At 54.5% G+C, this 13,777-nt stretch overlaps 1 protein-coding gene across 4 annotated transcripts in view; it reads left to right on the forward strand.

The window, feature by feature from the left end:
* ZFAT (zinc finger and AT-hook domain containing) overlaps positions 1-13,777 on the forward strand; it is a 157,450-nt gene that overhangs the window by 69,530 nt on the left and 74,143 nt on the right. For all 4 annotated transcript variants that reach the window (XM_047783202.1, XM_047783205.1, XM_047783203.1 and 1 more), the window contains 3 exons: positions 8,120-8,207; positions 10,076-10,225; positions 12,297-12,470. In XM_047783202.1, the coding sequence (XP_047639158.1) occupies positions 8,120-8,207; positions 10,076-10,225; positions 12,297-12,470 (412 nt within the window). The remainder of the gene's footprint in view (positions 1-8,119; positions 8,208-10,075; positions 10,226-12,296; positions 12,471-13,777) is intronic.

Here is a 13,777-nt window from a genome sequence, read left to right on the forward strand (position 1 = left end):
AAAGAAACTTCTCTTTCCAGCTTTCTATAGTTACGGTTTTCCCTTGCAGCGGCTTGTCGCTTCCGTGTTGACATTTGCGACGCCTGTGGGAGGGGAGGGAGGTAACAGTGGCTGTGTCCATCCCGTGGTCCAGGCCCTCGTGCGACCTTCCTGACTTCTCACCACCTCCAGGAGTTGGGGATCACTCCTCCCCTGGGGAGGTCGGTACCTTCTGTCCAGAGTCGGCTGGTGACGTGCCACTCGCCCGCTCTTGGTAAGGGACACAGATGGAATTCAAGCCCCCGAGCTTGTCCTTGCCCCTGCGGCTCATGCCCGCTTTGCAGGGTCTGTCACTCGTGGCAGCCACGCTCTTCACACCTGACTTGAAGGAGGGCAGTGGAGGTGGGCTGTCCCCGAGGGCAGCGACTGCGTGGGTGCTGCGCCTCTTGCTGCATTTCCTGCAACGTCTCTACGGTCACGGCAAGAGAGGAGCCTGGGGCAGAGGAAGGGAGCGCGGCTCCACCGGCCTTGTGAAAAAGGAGGTCATCCTGAATCTCATTCCTACTCACGTTTCCTTAGAAGGTGGTAACGTTTTGTTTCAGTCTTTCCTCCCCTGCTTCGTGGTCATTTTATTTGAGGCACTTTAAAAGGTGAACGTGCTTTTGCTGCGTCCGAGGCGCACTGCAGGCTGGGGACTGCTCCAGAGGCAGCCTGGTCCTGCATACCAGGCGCTCTTTGTTCTGCGGGGGGTGAGAGAGTGAACAGCAAAGGCCATGGGGCCAGGCTGGGTGGGGGGAGCAAGGCCAGTGCAGAGTGCCCGTCCCCGCTGAGCCCCCCCAGAGGACCTGGTCCAGGTAAGGGGGAGATGCCGGGGGAAGGGCCTGGGCTCCAGGAGTAGGATTTGGCCAAGGGAGGCGGACAGCGCGGGGGTCCCAGCAGAGCAGACGGCCCACACCAGGGTGGGGGGGCCCTTTGCGTACCTCGGGATAGAGAAGGACCACGCATTGCCCTGAGGCAGGTGGGCTGTACCGCCATAGCACTGCTCATGAGAACAGGTTCCAGTATGTTGAGCGTAGACCACAGTTGTCTTCAGAGCCTGTAAACTGTTGCTGTGATGAAGCCACGGGCACTGAGGAGATGTTGGCCTGGTGGAAAGACCTTCCATTGTCTGTCCTCACTCCTCTCCCCCCGAGTCCTAGGCAGCCACTCTTCCACTTTCTATCTCCGTGGACTCGCCCCTGCTGGACCTCGTGTATAAAAGGAATCATCAAATGTATAAGTACCACACCCACTTTCTCAGGATGGTGTGGAGGCTCCAAAGAGAGCAGGGATGGGTTTTGTGGCCAAAGGTGCCCAGCGGCCGCTGCCGTGGGCCCAGGACTCTGGTCAGCAAGGGTGTAGCTGGCCGGGAGCGCGGGGCTGTTCCGACCTGGGCTGGGCCCCATGTCAGTGGGGGCCTTGCTTTCCTGGCCTGGGACGCAGAGGTGGCCCGGGTGCGCTGCAAGCCTGGTGGCTCTCACATTTGATCCAACACTTACCACTGCCCTGTGTTGAAATCTGCAGATTCCCATGCAGGGGAAGAACTAAGGGAACCTGAAATAGAGCCTAGCTCTCCCTCCCCAAATGGGCCTGGGTTCGTGTCCACCTGCAGGCCGATTTGGCCAAGGGCCTGTTGCTGTGACTGTCCATAGCCGCTGCCCGGCTGAGATACACCCAGTGACTGGGACGCATGTCCAGTGAAGGCAGCCTCCCCCCATCACCTGCTCCCTCCCGTTGGTCACCAGATGCTGTAACTTACAGTCAAGGATCCAGGAAATCAAGGGAGTGGGGGGACCTCGTCAAGGGAGTTCTTCCATGGCATTTCTGGAGCAAACCGTTTTTTTTTGTTTTTTTTTTAACAGCACTGTGCAAACTCGGTGAAAGGGAGACTTGAGAAAACACGATTTTTGCACGATAAAGAGGGACTTTGGGTTCTAAGATGTTGGAGTTAAACCCCCAAATTCCACAGCTGTGATGTCTGGCAAATTGCTTAGACTCCATGAGCCTCAGTTTTCTCATCTGTGAAATGGAGCTATGTTATTTCTCCTACCTCTCAGGACTGTGAGGATGAAACTGGAAAATGAGTGCAGATCCCCAGGTCAGAGTTTTTCAGTCCCCAGGTCATGTTCCATCAGAGGGCTGTGAAGTTAGGTGAGTGGATTACAACCAGTATGCCTTAAAAACGAAATGGAATAGGGCAACGTGGACACGGTCAGCACCCTTTGCCCGTAACAAGGTGGGAAGTGCTGTTTTCTGACACCTTCGTTTCCATGTTTACTGTGTTTATGTGCCAGCGGTGTGCACATATGTTCTGGGTGTCGCCGTCAAGTGGGTGACCTCCTGTGTAGGTCACATTAAGTACGCTGATAAGTCATTCACCCTGACGATGTCGTTTAGAAAATCCTGAGTCAGAAGTCCTTGGTGGGGGCAGTTGTAATGAGGGCGATTCCTGGCTCAGACCGCTGCCGTAATTTGGGGGGCGATCTGGGAACCTGTTGCTTAAGTAAGTTCATCCTGACACAGACATTGGAGACAGCAGGAGGTTGGGCTGACGGAGGATGTTCAGGCCGTGTCACTGAGTCCCCCTCGATCTCCAGCTTGCGTTCCTTCTCAGAGGATCTCACAGGTCCCCAAGGCTAAGGGCACTGGCGAGGTCACAAGCCCTCGCCTGGGAGGACGGGCACATTGTGGTGTTGCATTCTGACCCTGCCACCCGTCGGCGGTGTGACTTCGCTACCTGAGCTCCCTGACCGCCGCCTCTGGGGTGTGAGATGACATCTGTTGGGGACACGGCACAGGTCCAGGCAGGAGGGGAGGCTGGTCTGTGTCTTTTCGGAAGTGGTGGCAGGAGGAGGGATAGTAACAGTGGTTGCTCCTGGTGCTTCCGTCCAGGGTGTGGGGGCCTTTCTGCCGGTGCTCAGAGTGAGAGCCGCTCTTAGAGGGGAGCGCGGTCTGTATTTGGCTGTGGAGGTTCCGCGTGTATAAACTCTTCCATGTGCTTTTGCGAGAAGTAAACTAAACTAATGCATTGCCAACACTGCACGAAGAAGTAGGGGGAGCTACCTCCAATATCCTTCTGGAAATAAATGGGTCTGTGTGTATTTTCTTTCTTTCTTTGTTTTCTTTTTTTTGCTGCTCCCATGGTATTCCAAAATGTTTGAGCCAGGGATCTAACCAAGCCATGGCAGTGATGACACCCGGTTCTTAACTGCTAGGCCACCAGGGAATTCCTGTACTTCTTTTTTTAAACCAGTCAATGAATTTTATTATTTCTACAGTTGTACAACCTGTGCTTTTTTCCTTAAAGTAGAGTCAAGGTTATTGAACCCAAGTGACTGGATGCACGGTTTTCCTTTCCAAGAGCTACGGGAGTATGTGGTCTCTCTTACATGCAGGGGACCCAGGCCAGTTTGTTTCCGTGCCCTGTCTGGGTTTATCCAGTGCTGGGGACCTCAGACTACTGGAGCCTTCTGGGTGGAAAGCAGATGCCTGTGAGCAAACCCGAGGGCCAGAAGTGAGGGGCAGAAAATACGCACAGACCCATTTATTTCCAGAGCAGAACCACTTTTGGGATCCTTGAGTTGAAATCCCAAATGGGACACTTTTCTGGCTCTTTTCAAATGTGTTCAAATTTGCCAGTTTAAGTGTCACCTCTCCTGTCTTTGCCGCCCTTCTGAGAGTCCTGCAGTGAGTACCGGCCTCTGTGTTAGCAGTTCTCATTAGCTCAGGAGCCCCTCGAGGGAAGAACCAGTGTGTCCCACCTTTGTCCCCAGTGCAGGGCCTGGCACAATGCAGAGGGCCTGGCACAATGCAGGGGCCCTGGAAGATCTGAGGGATCCGTGAGTCCAGAGAGGCCTGCTGATGCTGGCACCGTGGCCTTTTTATTCCTGAGAAATCGTTCAGTGTGGAGTCTCTCACCATTTTTTTTTTTTAATTATTAGCAAATATTGCTTCTTCACAGTCATTGTCTTGCAGTTTGCAGGTGCAAGAAATCAAGGCAACAAAATTGTAGAATAACACATTGTTACAGAGAGAAAAGAAGTAAAATATAATGCTTTGAAAAATATTGTTGTAGAATAATATACATTTTAAATCAGAATGATTGACAAGCTTAAATGAAATTTCTGGGCTGCTGTTGAGAGCAGCTTTTAAGACATAGAGCCAGCTGAAGCAGCGGGCGGCGGCAAGCAGGGAGGGGCTCTGGCCTGGCTCTGAGACGAGAGCCCTCACTTCTCTGCCCTGGGCTTCCGTCTTCTCGTTAATAAAACGGGGCCAGAGAATCTTTCTTGGATCTTAAGAAACCCCACATCTCAAGTTTCCTTCTGACCCTGGACAACAGAGCAGGCATCGTTTTGCAAGAGCGCATACTCGCCTCTGAGAATTATTCCTGGAATCACAGCCAGGCTTTTCCTCTCCTGTTCATCAGCCGACACACTCCTGAATACAAGGAAGCATCCTCAAGAGACAATAGTAGACTAGAAAAATGTTCACAGGACACTTTCTCACCTTTTTTAACCTGATATCCTGTGTTTTACGTGATAGTTAATGCACTCGGTGGCTGGGTGGGGGCAGATTTGACATTTTCCACCCGCTGCTAGTTTCAGACTTGAGGGCCATCCTGCTGCTTTGGAAGCCAAGGCACCTGCCTCGGAGGCCAAGGCCACGGTGAGGAGCCTCCGGCGGGGAGCCGTTCCTGCCCTCGCTGCGCACCGCTGCCTCCAGCTGCCGCCTCCCTTCTTTGGAGTCCTGTGCTGCTTTGAAGGCCATTTCCATCAGAGCCGCAGCCTCCGAGGGCCGGGCTCTTACCCTCATTACGGTGTGGAGCCCCGTGCTCCTCCTCTGCCCTCAGCTCCTTTAACCACCGTTCTTTTTAAGTTTGCTGTGTCGCTTTGGGTTTTCATCTCCGGTAGGAGCCGAGGTTTTGAAAGAGAAAGACACGCGTCCTTAGAGGGCACCTCCGCCAGCGCCCTTTCCCAGCGCCCGCGTCCTTCTGACAGTCTTCAAAGACATCGAGAAATGAGGGGCCCCATAAGCTCTGAGAGAAATTGCCTGCACATGATCAGAGATGAAAAGAGAAAAAATCAAATAGCAAGGGCTCAGGAGAGATCACTGTCAACTCCTTCAAAGCCCTGCTGAATGCCTCCATCAGCTCTGATGATGAGGACACTGGGGGCAGCCGGGGGTGGCTCTAGGCCTCCTCCAGGACGCGTGCGGGGCCCGGGGCATCTTTCCAGTTGGCACATGGTTATGGGCACGAGTTCCCGTGTGCAGGCACTGGGAGCGATGGGGAGACCTGGAAGGTCAAGGGCGTAGGAGGACACAGGCGGGTGTACACCGATGAGCCCAGACCCTGTGCTGCAGCCTGGGCAGGAGTCGGTGGCACTGGCTGGACACAAAGCTCAGGGCAGTTTGAGCTGCCTGGACCCCCTGGACCTCTGCGCCTGGCAGGCCTTGCTGGGGTCCCAGAGGCTTGAGGGGACGTTCAGAGAGGCTTTTGCTTCGTTTCGCTTTTCTTTTTAAACATAAAGCACCCTTTCCCTACGTGTGCCCTGGGGAACCCCAGCCTCAGGAGGCATTCTGCAACAGCAACAGCTAATCTGCAAAGGAATTTGGGGGAACACTCACTCAGACGCCCCCTCCCCCCACCCCGAGATTCCCAGCGTGCGGAAGCCTGAGGCCAAGTGGCACTAACAGCAGCACCCGAACCACAGCAGCAAAGTGTTTCAGACGTGTCGCGCTCTCACCGAGGCCAGGCTCTGTTCAGAGCGTGTAACATGTGTGTTCTCTTTTCATATTTTTTAGAGCAGTTTTAGGCTCACTGCATAACTGAGCGGTAAGTACTGAGATTTCCCGCTAGAGCCCTTGTTCCCAGGCGTGCACAGCCTGTACCCGACTTTTTTTTTTTTTTTACGGTCACACCTGTGGCATCTGGAAGCTCCTGGGCCAGGGATTAAATCCAAGCTGCAGCTGTGACCTATGCCACAGCTGCGGCAATGCCGGATCCTTTAACCCCCTATACTGGGCTGGAGAGTGGACCTGTGCCTCCACAGCAACCTGAGCCCCTGCGGTCAGGTTCTTACCCTGCTGTGCCACAGCGGGAACTCCCGCCTTTGTTACTCTTGGTGAACCTACGCTGATACGTGAGTGACAGTCTGGGTCCATAGGGTGCATTGGGAGCCCCTCTTTTTTTTTCGCCTTTTAGCACTGCACCTGCGTCCTCGTGTATCCTAATTGGGTTTGTTACCCCTGAACCATGGCGGGAACTCCTCTAGTTTGTTTTTGTTAGCCTTTTTTTTCTGTCTGATTTTCAGTTTGGGATGTTTCTATTGAGATATCCTCAAGCTCAGGGATTCTTTCCTCAGCTGGGTCCAGTCTACAAATAAGTCCATCAAAGGCATTCTTCATTTCTTGTAATTTTGATCTCTAGCGTTTCCTTGTTGGTTCTTTCTTAAAATTTTCATCTCCTTGCTTTGCTTTGCTTTGCCCTGTATTCTTGCACGTGCCTGCTGTATCCACTAGAGTCTTCAGCATCGTCATCAGAGTGGTTTTAAATTTCTGGCCTGATAACAACAACATCTGTGCCATATCTGAGTCTTGTTCTGATGCTTGCTTTGTCTCTTCAAGCTGGGTCTTTTGCCTTTTAGTATGTCTTGTAATTTTTTCTTGGTAGCTGAACAAGATGTACTGGGTAAAGGCACTGCTGTAAATCAGCCTTAGTGAGGCGTCAGTAAGGTGGGGAGAGTGAGGCGTCAGTAAGGTGAGGGGAAGTGAGGCATCAGTAAGCTGGAGGGAGTGAGGCATCAGTAAGGTGGGGGGAAGTGAGGCATCAGTAAGGTGGGGGGAGTGAGGCGTCAGGTGGGGGGAGTAGGCCTCAGTAAGGTGAGGGGAGTGAGGTGTCAGTAATGTGGGGGGGAGTGAGGCATGAGTAAGGTGGGGGGAGTGAGGCGTCAGGTGGGGGGAGTGAGGCGTCAGGTGGGGGGAGTAGGTGTCAATAAGGTGGGGGGGAGTGAGGCGTCAGTAATGTGGGGGGGAGTGAGGCATCAGTAAGGTGAGGGGAGTGAGGCGTCAGTAAGCTGCGTGGGGGGAGCACGCTGTAGTCCTGCGATTAGGTCCCTGCGAGCCTGTGCCTCTGGACGTGAACCTCACTACTCCCACTTGGGTGGGAGAGGGTGACTGAAGTGCACTGGGTTCGGGTATGTTCTTTCTTCCCCGAGGACGTGACCTTCCACCTCTTGCAGGTGTCTGTGCAAATTTCCCCTTTTATGAGGGCACTGGTCATACTGGGTGAGGGCCTGTCACCTCATCAACCTTTTCATCTGTAAAGACCATATGTCCAAATCAGGTCTCACTCTGAGGTCCTGGGGGTTGGCACTTCAGCATATGAATTCGTGGGGGACAGAGGGGTACACCCCCCTCTCTGAAAACCCCCCATCATGTGGAACAGCACTAACGTGAGCTCTGAGAGCAGTGGCTTGATCGTTAACAACAGCTTCCCCCTAACTGAGGACGTGGCACTGCCAGTAGCTGGCTCGGGGAAGCCGGCAGCAGCACAGGGTCAGCTCCTCACCTGCCGCCTGGGGGGGACGTGGCCTTGTAGCAGTCAGAGCCCAGGCTGGGCATCTGTCCGCTCGGTCCTGATGCAGGCTCCTCCTCACAGACCTGGGGCTCATCACCCTTGGCCTTGGATTCTTAATCTGTAACAGCAGAATAGAGCGTGTCCCTCCAGGGCGGTCATGCGTCTCAGTACAGTAACTTCTACAAAACCTGCACGCACAGCATGCGTTGAGCTCTGGAGGGCAGACTATGCACCGGGTCCTGGAGCCGCCTGGGCTGCGTGGTAGACCTTGAGGCCGAGCCCGGGCCTCTCCTGGCCCGGCCACCTCATCCCTAAGGCCTGCCCCTCCCTCCTGAAATGAGGGGAGGCCACTGCCCTGGTGCCTTTGAGTCCCAGGCCGCTTGGGGCCGGCTGCAAGCTGCATGCCAGGCTCTGGGCAGGATGCACTGTGCGTCCAGCGTTGATGCTGGTGGTGGTGGTGGTGTTTTTCCACAGCACTGGAGTTTCAGGGAGACAGTCCATTAATTATGCTCTCTTTCTGTTAAGGACAAAAGGAGTTACTCTTGTCCTGTGTGTGAAAAGTCTTTTTCAGAAGACCGATTGATAAAGTCACATATCAAGACCAACCATCCCGGTAAGGTTATGCATTTTAAAGTGGGACATTTGTATTAAAATGCTCACATTTCTTTTAAGATACAGCACTGGGTGTCAACTGTGTTCAGTGAAGATCAGAGAGGGATGAAGCTATGAGTCAACTCGGGGAAGAATTATCTTTATTTAAAGCTCAGGAGTTTATAGAATCATTTGCTTCATTTTATTCTTGTATCCGGTCTTCAGCTACATCTCCCCCCTCCCTCCCTGTCCTGGTCCCCCCCCTTGGATGTTACCTGTGACGGCCTTTAGATGGGCCACTCACCCAGTGCGACCTCGATGCAGATTCTTCTGTAAGTTCCTGGACCAAGTGGTGGTTTACAGGGGGTGTAGACTCCCCCCAGAGCCAAGGAGCCCAGTGAGTTGGAGTGACAGTCACCTCCCGTGTCCTCCACCCCAGCTGTGTGGGCCTCACTTTTCACTCTCACCACCCGGGACCTTGTTCTTGGTTCTATCTGGTTAATTCCTGGGTCTTTTCTGCAGCCTCCTTCAGAGCCCGCTTTGTGGAGGTTTCAGTGGTTCCCCCTCCACGCCCCCAGCACAGCGCACCCGCCCCTGGAGTCCCACCACTCAGGAGCCTCCAGACAGGGCTGCCCTTGTTCACGCCTGGTCCCCAGACCCCCGGTGCCACGGCCGCAAGTGCAGCACCGGGCTGTGTGTGCGTGCGTGGAGGACGGAGAAGCTCCGTCCTTGTCCCTGTTTCTCTTTCTCTTTACTTTGAATCTGCTCCTCATGCTAGGGAACTGCCCCATGGGTTAAAGCCGATGGCAGAGATAATAAAGCAGCAACGCCAGGGCCCTGACTCTCATGTTCTTCCGGGATCCGACGGAGCCTGGGGGCCGCCTCCGTGTGGGGACGCGTGGGTTGTGTGATTCTCCGACTGGCCAGTCCTTTCCTCCCGTGTTAGCCTGTGTCCTGTGCGGGCCAGGACAGCCCCGTCAACCCTCGTGTATTATGTTAAACTATTTTATCGCGGAAAATTTCACACGTATAGAAACACGCAGAGCAATGTGAGGAACACTCACGATTCCATGACTCAGATCCCACGGTTACAGCGCCACTGCGTCAAACTCGTTTCACGAATTGAGCCCCCCATGCTTTTTTCTAGTCTAAAGTATATCCTGACATAATATAATTTCCCTGTAAAAAGCTTTAGAGTGAATCTCCAATTAATAGAGACTTTTTTTAAAACATGTCGACCATGTCGCCGTTAAACAGCATGAACAGTGGTTTTTCTTACCAGCTGGTATTAGTCCATTCAGCGTTTTCCCAGCTGATGCAAGACTTTCCTTTTTACAGTTGGTGTGTTTGACTCGTGCTGTTAACTCACCTCAGTTTCTTGAGTCCTGTCGGACAGCCCCACCCCAGCTCTGTACCCCGAGACAGCGATTCGTTGCAAACCTGGACCTCTTTCCCGGACAGTGGTGTCACATTCTGCGTTTGTCCGACTGTCCCTTGTGGTACTATTTCTCCATCTCTCACATCTTGTCCTTACAGAAACCCAGATCTGATTTTTTCTTTATTCTTTTTGGCTGTGTGCCCGGCACGTAGAAGTTCCCAGGCCAGGGGTTGAACATTGTCACCTGCCCCACAGCAGTGACAGTGTTGGGTCCGTAACCTGCCGAGCCACACAGAAACTCCAGAAATTTAGACCTGAGACTCAATTAGATTCTGGTTCAACTTTGGGGGCCAAAGTCCTGTCTCACGATGCCACGGGGCCTCTTAACACACCGCCTCCGAGCTGCTGGGGTTGTGCCCGGAGGGTTCGGGTTCTGTCACGAGGCTCGTTGACATCCACCTCAAACCTGGGCTCTTTGGCTGCTTCTGGTTACCCCCCTGCTTTTCTTCTAGAGGTTTCCATGAGCACCATCTCCGAGGTTCTCGGGAGGAGGGTCCAGCTGAAAGGGCTGATTGGAAAGCGAGCCATGAAGTGCCCGTATTGCGATTTCTATTTCATGAAGAACGGCTCAGACCTGCAGCGGCACATCTGGGCTCATGAAGGTGAGTCTGCCTTGCCAGGACGGAGCCCTCGTGGCGGGCTGCTTCCCCAGGGAGTGTGCGGGAGCAAGCCGGATCTCTGTGTCCCCTGTGGTTAGTGTTTCCTAGCTCACTGAGAAACGTCTGCCAGATCTGAACCCGTCCTCATTGAGCTGCGGTTGCAGCCAGCAGAGGGGTGCAGCTCTGCATAGCTCTTGTTGAAGTGGTGGTTAAATAAGTCAGCACGATTGTGCTGGGCTGTCACAGGGGTGACTCTGGTGGCCCCAGTGTGCTGCCCGTGGTGGCCGTGGAGGGGGTGCTGGTGTCGTGGAAAAAGGAAGGCCAGGAGGATGAGGAAGGCTCCCTCGTCCAGCATGAGGGTTCCGTGGTTCTGTCGCGGAGGCAGCCTCTGGAAGGTGGGGAGCTGGCTGGAGGAGGATGCAGCCCGAGCCTTGGGGTGCTTGCCTGGGAAGTGAGGGTGGGCTCCCTCTGGGACTTTGGTGGAGGCCAGGTGTTGACTTAAAAAATGGGTACAACCTGAAAGTTGAGCGTTATGTTTTATTTGGGGCAAAATGAAGACTATAGCCCGGGAGGCAGGATTTCGCCCAGCCCTGCAGTCTGCTCGCAGAGGCGGGGGAAAGGCAGTGTATTTGTGATTTTGGCGAAGGCCAGGTCCAAGCAGCTAGGCACCCATTTTACAGAAGGCCGCTGCTAGTTATGAGGAGCAGATGTCACATGCAGGATTTTAGTGTTTTCCTAGATACCAGGAGATTCAAGAAGTGGGCTCGAAATCTTCTGAAACTGTCTGGCTGTCTGAAGACCTGTCCTGCCAGTTTTCCCAGCGCACAGAGCACGTCACTCCCGGTCTCCACCCTGAGCTCCTTTCAGGGGGGCTGAGGGTCGGCAGCTGCAGTGGCTCGTGGTTCGATCCGTGTAGAGGCAGATGGCGAGTGCCGGTCCCCCGTTCACAGGGTGCTGTTAGGGACAGTGGGGCTGGTGTGGCTCTCCTGGTGATGGGGCTCCGAGCCCTGGGGCCTGGGAGAGCCCTTCCTGGGAGTTAGGAATCCGGAAGGCTGCAGGCAGGAAGGCAGGAGGGGAAGGCTTAAGTACTTTCTCCCGTGTGACATCAAACCAAGTTCAGTAAAGAGAACAGTAGCCGGGGGAGTCGGAACCTGGACAGGGCAGAAGGTGTGAGACCAGCGCCGAGACTGGGAGATGCTTTATCGTTGACCATCATGCACACGCGTCTGCTCTGTCTTCTGGTCCTTGCTCTCCACCCCCCAGCCAGCATCCGGCAGCCTCGGCCTCCTCCGAGGTCTCGTAGTAAAGATGAGGGATGGAAATCATGGGCTCGGGATAACCATCTGTTACCCCTGGGTTTGGGTTCTGGTTCAGACCCAGCTCCCCTCCCCCACAGCACGTGGCGCTAGATGGTAACGGCTCTTGGCCCGTCCAGTCCCTCTGGACAGTGAGGGCCGGGCGGAGGCTTCTCGCCTTCACATCAGCCCTCGGTGTCCACTGCAGAGCAGGTCTCTGGTAGATTTTGTGGAGCAGAGGAGGAGGCCGAATGGGAGACTGCTGCTGGGCTGGTAGCAGCAGCCCTGCTGGTTCTGTGACCTGGGACATGCGCTTGCGGCCGGTCCTGTGGGCCCCATGTGCCGGTGCTTTTTACCAAGGCCCTTGGTGACATTTAACTTTGGTCCGTTTGACCCAGTTCAGTTGAATTTAATGAGGTCTGCTTCTCCAGCTGCTCAGGGTCTGTGCCTGCAGAGATTCCAGACTGTGGGGAGAGGGGGTGTCTGCTACTCACTGTAGAGCACTGAGCCCAGTGCAGCAGGAGAGCAGGTGGTGTTTGGGTGCCTTGATGGGAGGCAAGCAATTCTGTTGCCCTCGCGGGAGGAAAGGGCGTCCTGTTGGAAGGAGTGGTGGGGCGGGGGGGGGCGGGGTGCGGCTGTGCGGGGCCCGCGGGTGTGCTTCGGTGCTCAGAGGGGACGGGGCGGCGTGTGTGGAGATAGGTGTACACGTGTATTCCTGCACACGCACACACGTAAATGCGTGCATGTGTCCATCTGTCTGTATCTTTCTCCTCGCACAGGCGTGAAGCCCTTCAAGTGCTCTCTGTGCGAGTACGCCACACGGAGCAAGAGTAACCTCAAGGCTCATATGAATCGTCACAGCACTGAGAAAACCCACCTATGTGACATGTGTGGCAAGAAGTTCAAATCGAAAGGGACGTTGAAAAGTCACAAGCTCCTTCACACCGCTGATGGTGAGTGGGGGACCCCAGACGGTGGTCTCTTCCCCTCGAAAGTGCGTTTGATGCTGACCGTGGCTGGGCCCAGAGCGGGAGAGAGCCGGGGCTCCTGGAATTTCCATTCCGAGGGAGAGCAGGGGGACCCACCTGCTGCCCGCCGACCTCTGCTCAGGACTGCAGCCGTCCTGACCTCACCAGTGCTTGCTAACACTCACTGCGTGTGTGTGTGTGTGTGTGTGTGTGTGTGTGTGTGCGCGCGCGCACGCGCGCGTGTGAGCGCGCACCTGTCTGCACACAAGGAGCGTGGCCATGGAGGGGCCGCTGCTTCAGGGAATAAGGCACCTTCAGAAGGTTCAGGTTGCCTTGAGCTGGAAGTTTCGACCTTGTTCAGGCCTCCATCCCTACCTGAGCCTGACAGTCAGAGGAGGTCGCCACGACTGCACCCGACTTGATGTTTCAAGGGGCTGCTCCTACCCTCCCAGCTGCTTCCGGGTGTCTGATTCAGTCCCAAACTGGATTCAGTCTAACACACAAACAGGATTTGGGCAGGCTTGACCTTGAGCGAGCACCTGTAAGTGGATTTCTAGTTCCATTCATGTGCTGAGAACCCTTGAAGAGTTCTTCGGAAGTGTCAGCCAGCCCAGAGCCACAGGTTAAAGAGGAAGAGCTCCTGCCGCCTTCGGGAGTTTCTAGCCGGGTGGGGGTTGGGGTGGGGTGGGGGGAGAAGAGGAGCGTGCAGGCTGGGGGGGAGGGTGGGCGCTGTGGTGGAGGGAGCTGGGGAGCCCCGGGGAGGAGGGGGTGCATCTCAGTGACTGGAAAGGGCACCCCGAGAGGGGCCGAACAGAGGAAGAAAAGGCAGAATTGCAAAATTGTTTTAGGAAAATAGGCAGCTAAACCATAGAAGACCTTTAATATTTTAAATTTTCCTTTAAAGCCTCAATCGTGCGGGGGTCTTGTCAGTAGTCCGTGTGATGGGGTTAATAAACTGCGTTTCCTGATAAATTGTTACTTGGGCACCATTGCATATGATCATTGGAGTTCACTGTAAAAACTAAAGTGATTTCAGCGAAGACTTGTTTTCAGAGCGTAGAGAGGGATCCAGCCATTAGGTTCTGCCTTTATTTTAAGGTTGTTCTGGGGGATCTCGTGGGCCGCCAGCTGAGCTTGAGGCGCTCAGTGGAAAAGCCGAACGCTTAGTGTGGCTTGGGATTCATCTGGATTGAGGATCAGGGCTTCCCTCAGGCTGAAGCCAAGCTGGAGCCATGCTATTCAAACTGAAGCAGTGTGCTGTAAACTAAAAAATCCATAATCAAAATAATTAA

This window comes from Phacochoerus africanus, chromosome 6 (assembly GCF_016906955.1).
Source record: "Phacochoerus africanus isolate WHEZ1 chromosome 6, ROS_Pafr_v1, whole genome shotgun sequence".
Taxonomy (NCBI): domain Eukaryota; kingdom Metazoa; phylum Chordata; class Mammalia; order Artiodactyla; family Suidae; genus Phacochoerus; species Phacochoerus africanus.